The 17,704-nt window shown below is 36.0% G+C and overlaps 1 protein-coding gene across 4 annotated transcripts in view; it reads left to right on the top strand.

Moving 5' to 3' along the window:
• The window catches only part of LOC114876777 (fibroblast growth factor 17), a 102,017-nt gene that overhangs the window by 40,788 nt on the left and 43,525 nt on the right, over window positions 1-17,704 (top strand). Inside the window, exon 1 of one of the 4 annotated variants that reach the window (XM_029188592.2) lies at window positions 11,544-12,508. The exons of 2 other annotated variants lie outside the window; for them this stretch is intronic. In XM_029188592.2, the coding sequence (XP_029044425.1) occupies window positions 12,489-12,508 (20 nt within the window). In that variant the 5' untranslated portion in view covers window positions 11,544-12,488. Of the gene's footprint in view, window positions 1-11,543; window positions 12,509-12,543; window positions 12,994-17,704 lie in introns of those variants that run through there. One more of the 4 variants, XM_029188594.2, reaches the window with a different exon arrangement.

The following is a 17,704-nucleotide window of genomic DNA, read 5'->3' as shown; positions in this document are numbered from 1 at the left end:
GAAAAGTTAGAAGCATTAGTTTACTAGACGATTTTTAAAAATTGCAATTATAACTCCTTTATCTGACAATGAGCCAATAATTGAAAACTAAAAATTAAAAATTTATTTATACAAAATATCAGAAAATTGTAGTTTTTTGGAAGTTAAATTATCAAAATTTTCAAGTATCAAAGGGTTGATGTATTTATGACACAAACTGTACCAGAAGTTACATGACACAGTGTATACAGCACATATCGTGCCAGTGTACCCGGAGGTTCCTGCACTCGGCGCCGATCGATATTCAACCGAACAAAAAGTTCGAATTTGTTTACAGTTTAGTAACCCAAATCAGAGAACGGCCATACCGGCATCCCTCCTTTCCCCTTTGCACCCTTTTCCACCATCCCCCGCGAAGTCGTAGTTTCCTACTAACACAAACGTCTCTGTTTCTCCATCGTCATCGTCGTTGCAGTTGGCGAGTGTGTCACTGACACGGAACTGCACATCGAAAACAAGACCAACACCAACGATAACAGAAACGGCGAGCGTCAATCCCCGTCGTATACCGAGAAGGCACCACCACCATTGTAACTGGCACCGTCAAGTCCTCGTATCACTTTATTTTTCCCCACTTTTCCCTCGGCCGTTTCGTTCTGTCAGACGAGTTTGCCGAACTATTTGCCCATCCTGGCCCCGAATGCATTTGTCAAACGGTGAAACAAATTGGTAGACAGCTCACAAATACCAGCACCGTCCGTTGCCACGGGTATTCGTAAACTGCCTTTGACTAATGTGTTGTTCATCCACCGACACGGCTTATGTACCTACTCCACATTCGACGAATTTTATAACACACTCGTACTGATCTGATACTTTTCTTCCTCTCATCGTTGCGTTTTTATTGGATTTATAACAGATCGTGCTAGGTAGTTTCTATTCTATTCTTATTTCTAGAAATTAATTAGGGAAAATTGACAGTAAAGAAGCAACAGATGATAGATTTTTTTTTTGGAGGACGATTGTTCGATAGGATTGAAGTGAAATAATATAAAGGATGAAAGGAAATCCAAATATTTCCCTACGGCAAGATATTAGCCAATTTCGTGGGTCCGTTTTGTGTGTGGTCTGGGGTTCACCGTTTCTCGAGAATTAAACACCATGACTGACCAGTCCCCTCGTCAGAATTCTATCGATCAACCCCGGTTTCTCTTTGTATTAATACCTTCGACTTTTCTTGAAAATTCTTTTTTTCAATTATTTAATGAATTAACGAATGTTCCTTTCTTTATACGAATAATTTTTTGGAGGGTGAGGGTGAATTGAAATTATGCCCATATATTATGATACACCCTATAGAAATGAAATCGATCAGAGGAGACGTTCACGGTGAAGCGTAAATACGCGAGTGGCTGATGCCTAGGCGTTGGATTTTATGACTTATTGACTCTCGTCCGTGTTTACTGGACTCAGTGCGACGGACATGCGGCGCCGGCGTCGAGAATGCGGCCACCTTTGCGAACCGACGTCCGACGGAAACTCACACATCCGTGACCAAGCCCGATCGATCGATCTCCTTTTTCCTCCTCCCCCTCGTTACGCCTTCTTTTTCGATTTCTTACCACCTCGGTGGACTGGATCATCGGTGTATCGTTATCGCAGCTTCTTAATCCATCTTCATATTCATGTTGCACTCGGACGTTAATCCTGGGATATTATGACCCAGTTGTAATACAAATTATCACATCGTAAGGATAATGTTCGTCCTTTCGAAAATATTATTTGTTTCAATGAATCACGAAGATAATAATTTAACCCTTCGGGCCATATTTCCACCCCTTTTCTCTATATGAATAACATTCCAAGTAACGTAGGATAAAATCAATGAAAGGTTGCCTTTGAATGGAGGTAAGAAATTGCAACAACAAACGATTCGAATGATTTCAATAATGATGTAAAGATCGCTTATCTCGGTGCATACAATCTTTATCGATAGTGGCGTAAGGCTGCGCCAAAGCAAAGAATGTCGGAGGAGGAAAAGACAAGTGCCTGGTGAGTTTAGTAAATTGTCGAGGGATTAATGTATCATTCGCACGACGATTACAATGTTATCTGTGATTGGCAAATATGAATGCGATCAATTTTTTTTCTTTTCCTTTCGCGTAAAAAACGAAAGAATGGAATGTTGATCAGTTGGCCACCACACCGGAAACCGCACTCAACCGATGACTTGCTTGTCCCTGCCTCCTGCAATTCTCCGTTCACACATTTGCATTTGTACACAGTTAATGGATGTTGTCGAGGGTCGAATGAATTTTAATGTTACTTGCTAATGCCACTGTTATTCACGACATGAATACGTATCGAGGGCGGGACAATTACTAGCAATGCAGGATAAAATGAATGTAAACATAACTGGAAATACTTGACACATTAATGGGTGTTTTCTAACCAGTTCAAGATGAACGTATCAGGTTCGCGTTAGAAAAATGGCAATTTTTAAAATATTAAAATGATAATTAAAATATTTTTGAATTTACTGCTTTAAATTGTTTTATTCGTAATGGGAATATTACCTTATCACATTGAGAATTTGTTCTGGTAACATTTGTTACCAAGAACAGTATCGAGCCCTTACGCAAACACTTTTAACCGGACGTTCTGAAACCAGTTGTATCTCTGCGGAAAATGTTTCTCCCGATGTTTGTCCACGCCTGTATTTACTCGTCGCATTCCACCATTGTTAGAATTGCATACTTAGTACTACATATGTTAAAAAAAAGAGAAAAATGACATTCCATATTTGAAGCGCCTAAACTGGACTTTGGAAAAATTCGTTTTTTTATCTTAATACGAAATAGGGTATCCCATAAATTAATTTTTGAGGGGAGGGTGCCTCTTCTGTGCAACTTATTTTATTTGAAATAAATTCAATGGAAATTATCCGAACCTTCCACCGTTCGATATTTTGTATTGTGTAAAAAGTTTACGAGGAAAAAGTAACATCAATTTTTGCTGACATCAGTCATCAATCGTGTTTTATGTGATCGAGGAAGTACGCTGAGTAAGAATTTCCGGTCGGTTTTTCCTTGATGTTACAGCGTGCAATGAAATTCCTTATCGAAGTTTCCTTTTCTTGAAAATCAATCCAAACGTAATGCAACGTATCTTCTTAAATATCGAATGAAATGATTCACTTTGCGTCAATGTTTATGCAAATGCATACCTTTATACAGTATCATTCTTCTTTAAAAATCGCAGGAGTATCATTTTCTTCATACTCTTAGATTTTGGAATCCTAAATATTTTAAATTGATATTGCAAGATTTTTCTATAAATAATCACGTTATCAAACGTAGTTTCATAATTTTCGAATTACATAATTTTCCAGGATAAAGGTTGCGTTTACAGTAACACGTTCTAAGCATGATCACATTGTGGAAAAAAACATCTCTAAAGCTCTACATCGTGGATTAATTTGAAATAACATCGATGATAAGACTGTTAATCTTAACCATGGCCGATATTATGCGAGTATTGCGCTACTTTATCAACAATATGGAACTGCTGGGTGGCGTTTCGAATGAGTACTTTAATTGTTGAAGTGTAAAGTGATAACAAAAACAATTCAAATTCCTGATAAGTACATATTTCTGCAAATAGCAGAGAAAATTATCATGAAAATATTGCAAAATGATTAATTCAATTTTTAAGAGATGCACTCTATGTGTTTAATAAAACAAGCAGAATAAGTTGATTAGCATAATAAAATTAAAAAATTCAAATATTTCTATAATACAATGGTATCTTTAAAAATCAACAAAAATTTGATATTGTGTATCTTTTTCGTTTAACGATACGCTTTCTCTTGTTTGAAAAAGCAACGATAACATCTAACTGCAAATTACAGATCAATTATATCTGTACTATGAATGAATCATACGTCTGTCAATTCTAGTTCATTCATGTTCTTTATCGATTCTATAATCGCGCGTAACGGAGACTAAAATGACTTCTTTTTAGAATTTCTCGGAAATTTGTAACCACCGATTAAGTGAAATTATTGCGAAGTTGTTGATACACTGTTATCACGTTATCTTCAATATTAAAAAAAAAAAAATCTTGCCACTGTTAAGCGCCGGACCTTGGTTTATTATTATTGTTTAATAGAAACAGAGACTGTTGTCCGTAGAAAGAAAAGAAAAATGTTACAAGAATTTTATCGGAATTTGACAATCTGCCGGTGATAATCATTAATGATCAAATCGATCACATGATTTAGTCTTGATTTCGATTCTTCATAGGGTGCTCCAAAAAATAGTATGAATTTGATGTAAAACTTTGGAAGAATAATTTTTAAAGGAATAATATAAAATATAAAAATAAATTAACATTGGGGTTTTCTCCATGGTCCGCCGTTTCAGAGTTAAATAATTATACGTGTCGTGTGTAACAGGGTCATATAAGTCCCAATTAGATTATTCCAATTTACAATTTCCAAATTTTAAATTAGTACAGTGGACAGTTTTTAACGTGGGTCACCTAAGGTCTCGTGTAAGCGATATAAAATAAAATAAGAGTTATCCATGGGAGCCCATACTTCCGAGCTATATCGGAACTGAACCGACAGCTTCTTCCACTTAGCCCGTACTTGATCGCTCGGTTTTATGGGCAGTAAGTTCAAGCTGATCCCTAATTAAATGATTCTTAGCCGCGGCTTATACGACAGGCGACTCGATAAGACGGCTTTGCGCCGGTACAAAGAGTATTTGGCGTTTGCGTAAAAGCCCATGTGTTAAGTCAGTCCCATAAACACGTGGGATATGATACATCGACACGTGGACTTTGTAATATTCGTTTAGTTTCTACCATGTTTCCGCGGATAAGAAACGAATGGAAAGTGGACTCGAGCTGATCTGTGATAGAAGATGGATGTCAAACCCATGAATTTCTGATTCGGCTAATTTTGATATTTATTTTTGCTATAGCAACTGAGTAAAAAGTTTACAACATTATACCGGATTACAAATTTCGGAATTTTTTGATATAATAAATGGAAAATTTAGAATAGGGGTCCCTGAAAAATGGGACTGGAGGGACAACCCCCCTTATAATATGGATGGATAGAATTTTATATAAAAATTTAAGTGTAGTATACTTGCTAAATTTTCATTGCACCATTGTCATAGTTCAGTTCTGAAAAGTTGTATTGATCATTCGAAGCGTTAATTTATTGCGTTAATAAGATTACTCCAATTATACGACTATAGTTACATAAACCATAAGGTCACGAAATTATCAAGGTACAAAATTCCACAGTGCAATTGTTATCTCAAGAGCAATTTAACGGATAACTTCATTGTGCGTTACAAATCGTATAAAAATCCTATATCTACTCGTTAGCGCGAATACATTCTTGACACGCTATTGATAGCCGAAGTAAAACAATTTCTGATTTCCATTCTCTGTGCTTTAATTCGCGCGAACATAAACGTACTACTTAGTAATCTGTCACCGATTTCGGTTGTTTCCGTTGAAATCGTAAAACAATGGGTCATGCTTGGATTTCTGTCCAGATCAATTTCCTCGAATCGAAGTTTTATTTTTTAACAGTGAGATTTGTACGAACACGTTGCGGCACTTGTCACAATGAAAAACAGAAATGTCATTCTGCTCTCATAAATGTTAATACAAATTGATATTTTAATATCAAATGGTATCAGGTGTCAATACCTGTGTAATAAAATAAAAATGAGTAATTTTAAAATTGATTTTAAAATATTGTTATTGTCATGCAGAGGAAATTGATTTGTAACTTGTGACTTATAAAGTTTTACTATTATAATTGAAAATTATTAATACTGAAAGTATTGATAATAATTAACTATTACAATTTTTAATTATTATAATATATTATTATATATTATTAATAAATATTAATAATTATGAGCTTTAGTAATGAAATCATAAAATTGACTAAAAATGGACTTCTGAGAAGTTGATGTGTCGTATCAATTCCATCAGTAGTTTGATGAAAACGAAGCACGCGCTCAATCTATCGCGGTTCGGTACCGGTATAGGTGTATCTGCAGACAATAAATAAGGCGAGATAACGAGAGAGTAACGACAGCGGACGAAGTGTAATCTTATCGAAGGCACGCCGATGTCTCGAATTTATTTTCCAATCAGCGGCGGTGTTTCTATTATAAGTACGAATACCGTTCGCACATGTGCACTGGAGTGGTATCTATGCACGCGAAATGTCATTTTCGAACCTTTACACTCGGAAATTTGATAAAATTTCAAGCGCCACTAATGAACAAATTAATTACGTAGGGTGGCAAGTGAAAAATTAAAATTAAAAAATTTAATGAAATTATGAATTAACATAAGTTGGTAATCAAACTTTTTAGAGTTCTTATTGCATATATAATAATTTCAAATGATTTCGATAAATTTCATTTATAAATGATAATATATGCACCGGAACGAACAGCATCATTCACGATGATTGATATCGATTCTCGGTAGATTTGAAATTATTTCCTGTCATTTTCTGTGTACTTTTCAATTCACGGTTCAATGATTGATGGTGAAGAAGATAGAAGAGCATCAAGAGGGACATCAGTGAATGGAAATCTTGTGGAACTCTCCGCACTTTCTGCGAACAGAAAATCCATTCACACATTCGCGTCCGTTTGAACAACAAGGGGACAGTCCGCCACTTATCGAGGCGCCGTTCTAACGCGTCTATTACCTGTTTGCAAATATTACCTTCGTAGTTTAGAACGTTTTCTTCGCGATGTTCTTCCATCGTTTCATTTCCCGACACACTAGCAATCTCGTCAAACTAAGAATCTCTTTAAAAGTTAAAAATTCCTTTAACTAAAATTTTATTCTAGATCGGGCCAGATGTCTTAGAAATTTAGAAATGTGGAAATTAGAGTTTGGCAATTTTGGAATTTTGGAATCTTGAAATTTAGAAATTTGGGATTTTTTAGAAATTTGGAATATTGGAATTTTGAAATTACCCACCTGATCCACCCTGGCTCTTACCTAGTTGTGCCAATGGGAATCATGAGAAAATGATAAAATATGATAAAAATTTATTCTAGTATAGGAAGGAAGTAAAAGATGAATAGTGCGAAAATTTTGAGCACCACTGCGAAGGCCACACAAGCAGTATTATTGTTGCAGAGTGGATCTCTCGTCTGAGAAGACGAGCTGTTGTTGTAAAGGCGCGAATGTTATTGCAGCAGAAAGTTGTGGTGTCACAAAGCTGCGGTGGGTCTGGTGGAATTCCGACTTGTGTTGTACGGATCACCTAAAGATATTGTCACTGTCAGATACGTCTCTTTCGGGCTTCAGAAAAATCACTACCAATCCGTCTGTAAATTTGCCGCAGGGGACATCGCAGCGTGACCAGTTGCGACATCCAATGTTACATACAATACATTCTCGTGGTTATAGGTAGCTCGAGTTTCACGCGTGCCATTCTAAAGGACCTTAACAAGAATCAAAATTCGCGTTCTTTATCAGTTTCACTGTCGTTTTATACGTCTATGTCTTCATTTTCTTTTCTTAAATGACACCAGTAGCGATGGGATTGATAGGATACTCAAACAATTTCATACTTAGATGCTGGGTAAAATATATTGAGACATGGAAATTTGAGCAATTGATAGATGAATAAATGAAATAATTAATGCTAATAGTAGATAATTTTATTAATACAAAATACATATCAATATTCAATCATGTTTTATGGAGTGTAAATAAAAAATAATTAATTCACAAATTAACGACGTCTAAAAGAAAAATTCAAGCGTGTTGATATCTCTATATTAATTAGTTTTAGAGTATGTTAGGAACGTGTGATCGCAAGATAAAAGATTCTTGACAAATTTTTCGATCGACGAAGGAATCTCCGAAATATCGTTGGTAATAATTCGGGAAGCTATAGAGGACCACACAGGATCGAGGATGAATCCTTGGAGGGTCCTGACTTCTGAGACGAAGGTATACGTATACCTCGTGGCACGTTACGATGAAATAAAACGTGAACGTACCAGGCATGCCTGCGTCCACTTTCAAAAATCCTTTCGGTGATCCTGCGGGACATCCTCGGCTGCGTCATTACGTTAATGGGACGGACTATTATTTAATTTCGGCAAATTGTCAGCCGGCGTCCGAAACAGGCGTAAAACCTCTTAAAAATCGCCGCGGGTAACTTTTTTACTCCTGAATTCGACGAGAAACATATACATTGTCCCGTGCTGTTTTCGCTAATTACAATTATCATCTAATTGATTTAATCGAAGAATAACAGCGCTTAAGAAAAATTTTAATACTTCAGAGAAAGGAAGAAAAGGAGAACGAGTAGACGGTTACGTAGTCAGTGTCATATGCGGGGGTTGAGTTACGCCGCAATGTCGCGCGAGAGTGAAGGAAAAGAAGAGTGGAGAAAACGTATTAAAAGGATATAAGAGAGTGGACCGCGACCGCAAACTGATTAAATGCGGTCTACACAGGCTATATTACTATGCCACAAGACTTGGTACCGACCTCCTGTAAACTACACTATACGACTATTATACTTTCCTAAATATTGCTATTGGAAAGTGTTTAGTATCAAATATTAGATATTATAATAATTTAAATTTTCTACAGTTTCCATAAATTTTTTTAATTCGACGTGTTTCATATTAGAAAAGAAATTCTCGATTCTATGCAACGCTAAAATAATTTAAATTTTCTAAAAATTATAATATGTATATACGAAAATATGTATAGTACATATCAAATGATAAGAGCTGATAATATGAAACCTTGTTAAAAATTCCATCTGAAAATAAACTGTATATAATCTTGATATTTTAATCGATGTAAATTCCTTCAAGCATCGAAAACGATAAGTTAACTTGTCTATCTGATTCTTTCTAACGGAATGTATTAACCAATCTTTTCGATAACGTACATATTGTACATAAATGTATCATTTCGAGAAGGTACATTAGCTTTCGAAAACAAAGTCTTACATGTAGAATTTAATCGTTTGAAAGTTAATTATAGAATAATTGATACATTGTCGAAAGATACGAGGAAAACATCGACGACTTATCATTTGGTTGGACTAGACCACGATTATAAATTTATTTTATTCATAGTTTTTTTTTTCAATTAAAAAATCATTTGTCTTTCAATTAAGTTTCTGCAGATTAACAAATGAAACATAGGAAGACATTTAAAAATAACTTCCAAAGGATGTAGTATTATTTAAACTGGTCAAGATGGTCTAACAACCCCTTGAACGGTTCGGTTCATTCAGTCAAGACAGTTTTTCCTGGTAAAAGAGAAACGAAAACGAAGTTTCTCAGATTGCCAGGCGTCTCTGTTTCAACTGATAAGTAAGACAAAAGGTTCTATCGCATTGTCGCAATGATTTACACCGTCGTAGGTCTCAGGTACTCGAGCCAGGTATTTTGGTGCATTCGACCCAGCCGTACCCGGCACTTGTCACCTTCGGTAATTAAGTGTGCACCCTAGTTCACCCTTATTCCTCGGTAAACTAAGCTTTCCGGTAGTTTCTCTTTCGCGGTGACTTCTCGTTTTCAGCAGTAAACTAACTTCTTGTTCCGTTCCCTCGGAGGCAAGTTGAAAATGGTATAACGTGTCGTTAGGTAGCCGAACACCAACAGGCTAGACAGTCCAGATAAAGAATCGTGTTTTCTAACGATCAAACGTCCCGATCTTCAGGGATGTGCGATTTTTTTTTAAGGTTCCTTCAAATTTTTCAAAAGTATTTAAAATATCCAATTTATATTCATTTGGTCGATCGTTTGAACAATGTAATTCTCTATCACTAGCAAACGACACGATATTCCAGGAGACATTCTGTCGGTCGCACACGCGTCGTTGCCAATCGTGATTCGATTGATAATTAATTATCTCGTCGACGCGGATGGGTGTATACGTTTGTTAACCAGTGGGTGTCTCATTCTCGCCCGTGCGAGATGAGCCGACTCGCCGCGGTTTTTCCCTCCTTCTTCGTTCCTTCATTTCTCTTCCTCCCGTGAATCGTCCAGTCGTGAGAATGGTGCAACTTTTAACATTTATCGAAATATATTAAAATAACTGTGCCGTTGACTCAATTGAGAAAACAAACCTCGACTGGCTGTTGTTTGCGTAACATCGCCGGCGTCATCCTCGGTATGGCCGAGTCAATACAAAGAAGAAAACGGTCTATAGGTGTGTATCGTAATTTATATCGCTTGGCCGTTAATCGTAGCTGCAAAATAAAAATCACCATCGACGGTATTGAAAGAAAAAGAAGCCAGACAAGGAGGAATACAAAATCCTCCTCGATCTCGCTGATTTTCTTGCATATCCGTGAATCATTTTGCTCGATTAACGATTGAATCGTTGAAATTTCATACGCAGATCGACGAATACTTAGAAATATTAGAATCTACAATTAAGGTATTAACAGAAGCAATTTTATTTTACAATGCAAATTAATTTCATAAAGGTGTACCCGTCCTCTGGATCCGTCACTGGAATTTCCACTGAAATATAATTCCGGAATTTCTTCAATAATATCATAAATATAAATTTTATTAAAAATATAATCAATCAAAATGTCACCCCTTCGATTAGCCGCTCTTGTATAGTGAACTTGCGCTGTCTTGAGCTAATCTTGCAATTAGTTGCCTACGTGCTAGATGTTGTTTCTTAATTGATTTATTGCATGAAATCAATTCTTATCAATACAGAGATCACAACGGTCTATTCTTATTGCTTCTGTCCAAAATACAATTCGAGAAAAACAAAAGAGAAGCGATGTTTGCAGTTGTTTATCAGTGCACCAAACAAGCTTGGATTAACCTCTTGAAAAAGGGATTTATTGAATTCAAAAAACAAAATTTATTTTTAAAATATAATTAACTCTCGTACACTTTGTACCGTTCTTCGGCTTACCGCTCCAATTTGAGTATCGATTTCAGAATTGAATTCTTTTTTATTTTCAAAAACAGTTAATAACGTTTCCTATTACCTTGAAATGATATCTTCTCACTTATTAATTAAAAATTTAGACAAAAATTTCGAAACTAATATTCGAAAGGAAATAAAAAAGGTTGCAGCCCTTTTCAAAGTACCGCACTGCAATTCGTTGTTTAAGCTTCCGTATGTAAATGTACATCTATTTTTCACGAAACACGCGACTGTGCGGCATCTTTCACGGTCCACGCTGCAAGGGTTAAGTTATAAAGTGATAGCGCTTATCCGTTTGATTTGCGAGCGGTAGGTAATGTGTTAAGCGAGAGCGAATGTTGCAAAAAGGGGTAAGAAGATAGAAAGAGAGAGAGTGGAGGAGGAGGAGGAGGAGGAGGAGGAGGAGGTTGGTAAGTGTCGGAGAGGGGTTAAGTAAGAACGATGGAGGGGCATCCTCGTGTACGCAACGAGTGGAGGGGTGGTAGGAGAAGGGGTGGGGGTACGGTCTAGGCAAGGAACGGCAGCAGGGCAGCGGCCAGGTAAGCGAGAACCGAACACTAGTGGGGCTGACTCGCGCGCCTTCGAGCCTCCGGGTCTCTCGTAACCATCGGTTGTAATATCGTTGTGCCTAACGCGTTCCTACTCTCGTGTTGTTCCGCTGCCTGGCATCGGAGTTACGTCGTAGTTGTACGGTGACAACTGGCCATCGCGGATCGTACACGTATCGAGTTAGCTGAGCAACAAACCGATCGGGGAAAGCCCTTTTATACGCGTCCCAGCCGACGGGGAACAACAGTTTTTCCGGACTACAAACACAGGTTGACCGCGAGTGGAGTAGCTCTGTAACGCAACTTTCCAGCCCTTTACCGTCCTCTGTTTTTTTTTTTTTTTTTTTCTACGTCCAACCCTCGTGACATGCCACTTTGGACGAGCGCCAAGGAACCCCGGCAACGGATCAGCCCAGAGATGTTGGCGACAGTCCAAGTGCACCCAGTGGTTTCGTGCTGCTACCTGAGCTCTCCTCTTGTTTACACTATCACCGTTCAGCATTAGATCGCGTGCTACGACCGACAGGGAGTGTATCGAAGGGGTGAACGATCGTGCAAACAGTGCCCGATGCGAATCAGGAGTTTCTTCGTCCGGTGGTGTTCGCGACCCTAGTGTTTACGTCTACCAGTGCACGAGTAGCACGGAACGGTTTACCTTCCCCCCTCCTATCCACCCTTTCACCCTCTGCCACCGTTTTCGCTTATTATTGTGAATCGTTGTCGATCAAATTCGTTATGTGCTACGTGTTATCAAGGTAGCCGGTAATTTCACCTCGATCTCGGTCGATTTGACAGAGTACATTGGTCTCGAAGCGACAAAACAGTGCTCTAGTGTTTTAATATTGGAAATTATTGAGTGCGGAGGGAATTCGGAAGACCAAGAAGCCGCTAGATGCAAGGATTTTAAATAGTAGCTCCGGAAAGCCAGCCCGACGCAATGCGTCGACGCTGCTGACGGAACGCGCCTGGATGCGTCTCACTTTAAGCACGTGAGTGTTGTTTTATTTCATTTTCACACCGGGTCTACCGTAAAGAGTCGTTTCGACAGTGATTACCTCGAGATTAGTCGAGTTTTATTTTTCACCTTCGAATCGGTTTTATCGTGCGGCGATAAGTTTAAAATGATTCGAAGAGGATCGGACGAAAGAACGATCTCGGCATCTCCGCCAAGGTATTCGGACACTTGAATGTGTTTCATATTGTGCATCGTGATCAAACCACGTGCGCATTTAGTTGATGTTTCCGTTTGGAAATCGAAATCGTGGCCGTTTCCTGGCTCGTCATGCGGTAGCGAGTGTCTGATGTTGTTGATGTGGTTAGTGGTCGCGAGTACGCACGCGACGACCGGTGGTGAATGATCCTGACTACGGGCTGATTAAGGTTTTCGTATACGAATACTGGGATGACGTCCGCTTCGGATTACGCGTTCTCTTCACGATCTCGTCAATCTACATCGTCTAACGCGGAACCAAATGTAAGTGTCCTAACCCGTTCATATACACTGGGCTGGGGCGAAGCTAAATGATTTCACGCTAAGGGAAACGTGTAGGGAGAAAAACTTGCCCTGCTGCTGGTTCGGAGACTTATTATTGATTGATTATATTAATTAGCCATTTATAGATCTATAAATTATTAAACAGTTGCTATTCGGTGGCCGGGTGCAAAATTCCAAATTGAATTTTGAACGTCGTTGGTTGGAATTTTAAGTTTGAAGGTTTAGGAGAATGTAAATAGAAGGAAATAGAATTTAATCATAAACAATTGCAAGTTTAGTAACTTGTAGTTACTTCTTCCTGGCTACGCGACGGTAAGGGTAAACTCCGATAAACCCATAGGTAATATAATAGTTTTAGAATTTTTCTTTTGATTATTAATATTCACATGTTGCAAAAGTGGGTCAAGAATGTATCATAATAGGTCAGGTATCATACAGATGAATAATAGATTAAATAATAGAATTTTATTAAAAACATTTTCTGTCAAAAGTACAACATTTTTTGCACAAAATTCTCTGGCGCCATTTAATGTTGTTTATATGCTAAGTTATTACTTTTAAAAGACTCGATAATTAATAACTTGATGATAGATGTCTGAGGTTAAAAGAAACATTGATTCGGATATTTATTTTCAGTTTCCTCGAACTCACACTCAGGCACAAAAAACATCAGAATTTCTTTTTTTCATAAGCAAAAACAACACGAATGCTTCTCTGCACGATAATTTGAAAATTAAGTTTTATTAAAATGCCATTCCACTATCGCTTACACGCATTTTTAATGTTCTATTTATCTTTTAAAGCAGATAATATATACACAAGCAATGGTCTACCATTGAAAAAAAAAATTACATCAAAATACTTTTTCATTGTATACACTAATAAAAATTATTCAAATAAAGATTTATTATAATGAATCTTCTAAATTCTAGAAATTCCAGAGAACAAATATTTATTATAATAAATTTCTTAAATTCCAAAGATTTGCATAAAAATGTATTATAATAAATTTTTTAAATTTCAAAGATTCAAAGAAATCTGATGAAAAAATCATTCCGCATTCTTAAATAATTTTATATTAAAAATTTATTCGAACATCATCCGAATGAAATTTTAAATTTTGCTTACGTTTATCCTTTAACAGAATATCAGTAATTTTCTATTAAATCAAATTTGATAATTTTGTGTTTGAAACTAATGAAAAAGTATCCTGGTCTAAGCAGAATTCAGTCTATGGCATTTGTGTTCCTGAAAGCATAAAACGGAAAAAAACTTAGTCGGGTTATGGGTAGTTGGATAACGGTATTTCAACTGGCAGGGGGTGAAGTGTTAGAAAGCAGTGATACAAACTGTAGAGAAAGATTTCTAGGTGAAATTAATATCTCTCGAGAAAGTCGAATGATGTATAGTAAAACTGACAATTCATTCTCTGAGCTATTTTTGCACTGCTTATTGTTTTACAAAAATCATTTAATTACTAACCATAGTCATCGTTTTTGGGAAAAATCCGCCAGTATGCGACGGTCGGACCATACGAGTTTCGTATCCTCGATCGGAGGTAGATGATGGGATTCCGACACTTTGGTGCTTATCGAAAGCAATGGATTGTCAGTTGGAAAATCAAACGATACGTCGATGATAAGCCGACATATTTTAGATAAGCGAAACGCGCAATTAAAATGCTTTCTGAATGAGCCTCTTTCGATTAAGCAATGGTCAAGCATAGTCTGTCTTGATCTCACGCTCGTTACTGTTCTACTTTTTTTTTTCTTTGCTTCTTTTATCTCGAACTTTTTCTCTGTTTCTGTTGTCCTGGTGTTTGATCGATTGCTACAAACTGTAACCATTTTCTTTCTTTCTTTCCTTTTAATAATAAATCAAAGATACAGTTTTATTGCTGGATGCAAAAATTCTTCTGAGAACTTGGATCTTTTTTGCACGGAATACATAATTGATTTATTATCTTTTTAATTTAATTGTCAAATTTTCAAAATTCATTGGTTTATTACAAAATTTTGTTAATTTTTGTTGACCCACTAACCCTAATTCGTATATGGGTCAAACATAATTTTTTTCAAATGCATTTAGAAAGAAGGCATTAAATATTATTTATATAGGGGAAGTAGAATGTTAATATTAAGAATAATTTAGAAAAAATAATATAAAATAAAATTTAATATGTAACTGAAAACTGGGAATAGCAAAGTAAATATTTATACTCAAGTGGTGGGGAGTCACAGACTTATACATATGTGGGCCCCTTTCGTGACATTGTTATTTTTCCTGAGGAAGTCTATGAGAAAGGGTGGGAATCAGGGACATCACCATTTTCTCCGGGTAAGCCTGATTTGATCACGAGTGTACATCGTTTACCTTAACGATCTTCGTTTGTCTAGCAAGATTGTACGAGCAGCTTTGTGCTCGATTTATTATCGATTTCCTAATTCCTCATGGTCAATTTGACCCTAATCGTCCGTGAAGATGTTAATATAATAAGAAAGTAGGAATTCGACGAGCTGTAAAATTGTCAGTTAAATTTGTGTTTCTTCAGCTTTGCTGAAAGAAATTTCCTATTTTCTCATAATTTATATTAACGCATTGTCTCTTTTTTCATTGTAAATGTAAGAATTTGATCATAAAGGCTGATGAACCTTACTGCGATAAATGTTGCTTGGTTTCGTAAACATTTGCGCACCAAAAGATAAGAATAAAACGTTGAAACGTTTTAAGTTTTCTTCGAGAAAACTTTCATATTTTACCATTTGTTTCTTGTTTCATAAATTTGTTTAATATCATTGAAGTAGGTGATGAAAATTGGAACCCTCAAGGTACTTTAATTATACCTCTCAAGATTTGAATCGAATTGATAATTTTTAAAAAATTATCACATTGCAATCATTAAATTAAATTATTATAGTAGATGATAAAGTGCTATAAACAGCTTAAGGTCTTTGACATAATAGAAAAAAATATCAAATTTTTATTAAATTTAAGTTCAAGTGCACTTTCAAGTACTCTAATTATATCTTTCAAAATTAGGTCAAATTAATAATGTTTGTTTATCAATTTTATCATTAAAGCTATTCGAATTTTTCGATGAGATATTCTTTGAATTAAATTTAATATAATAGCAATAAATAGTTAATTATTATTAAAATTAGAGTTCCGTTCATACCAACCATACCAAATCGATAATTCTTTCAAATCGGTTTATTATATAAAGATTCAAATCGTCAAATTATATTAACAAGGAGTGTATCGCGATGAATCGATAACTGAAGTTTATTTTTCTTTTTTTGTGACGAAGATTATTTTTTTCCTTTTTTTTAAAATAATGTTCGACAAATTTTGAATCAAATTATCTGTCGGCTATCATGGAATATAAACGCCTTTTACGTCTCGCTGATCGTCACTATGGTTTCTAGTATTGGGTGGTCAACTGTTATTTTTACACATATTGAACACATGTTTTGATAAGACAATCAGTCACCACCTCGTGTATGTCGTTGATAACAAACCGGTCAATCACATTTGTCTCCAATTAAATGACTTTACTAACAAATTACGTTTCTAATAGAAGGATTAAATTAATGACACGATTAGTCCTTTGGGTCCTTCAATATCTTTAAGAGGATCAATATAATCCCCCTTCAGGGGTTAAAATGTAACCGATGCAGGGAAATCGTGTCATTTTTTTTCCACGAATCTTTCTGAAATTTTCCTACTGATGTGCCGACTGTCTACGCTACAAACACGTATTTTAATTTCTGCCAGCACATGTGCTAACATGAATAATAAGCGAACACAAGAAAGATTTTAGCGAACGTAAATCCGGTTGTAGTGATCGATGATGCACTTCGATCCATTATTGACGTACGTCGTAAGAACGAGCGAAGCGCAACACTTTGAATCTTCGCGAATCATTTTTATTATCACGGTAAATATTTCTTTTGAATTGTTTCGTTTCATTATGAAATATACCCTGGTAGTAGCATCGAAACGGTACAATTAAGCAATTATGTTTATTCTGAAATTATCTTATATTACTGTATGTACTTACTTCAAATTAATTAACTCTTATCACCTCGGTTTGATATATTTTATTGAATTTTGAATTAAGTGTTTGCATGACCGGATGTTTTATTAGTATTGGGATTGACACTGATGTTTTATCAACAAGTGGTGAGAAAAATAAAATAATGAAGTTGTTATATTATAGTACAAGAGACAATAGAGTCAGTTTTTTTTGACAAGAATGGTTAGCATTTTGAAATAATAAGAGTAATAGGATAATAGAATAATAGTAATGATAAATAATAGTACTCTAATGATAAAACAATAATAGTGATAGAATAAAATAAAAATGCTATTGAATAACGGTAACGATAATAGATTAATAAATATGTTTACTATAACTATCTAAAAATCCAGAAAAATCTGAGGTACTTTGATTACTTATTTTGCGAGATCTAAAAGATAGCTGTTTCGTCGTTGTAAGCAGTATTCGCCTTCTTCTTATGAAACTCTTTGAACTTTGACTTCTGATGCAACTGAAAAACCGATGAATATCGATAGGCCGATCTTCGAATTCGTATCATTTCGATAAGGTGTATCGAATAGTTGGCTGTATTGATACAAGCACGATGGCAATCCAATCAGGGAAAACAAGGTCGCGGTAACGATATTATCC

Source organism: Osmia bicornis, chromosome 9 (assembly GCF_907164935.1).
Source record: "Osmia bicornis bicornis chromosome 9, iOsmBic2.1, whole genome shotgun sequence".
Classification (NCBI taxonomy): Eukaryota; Metazoa; Arthropoda; class Insecta; order Hymenoptera; family Megachilidae; genus Osmia; species Osmia bicornis.
This window is presented reverse-complemented; position numbering and strand designations above follow the sequence as displayed.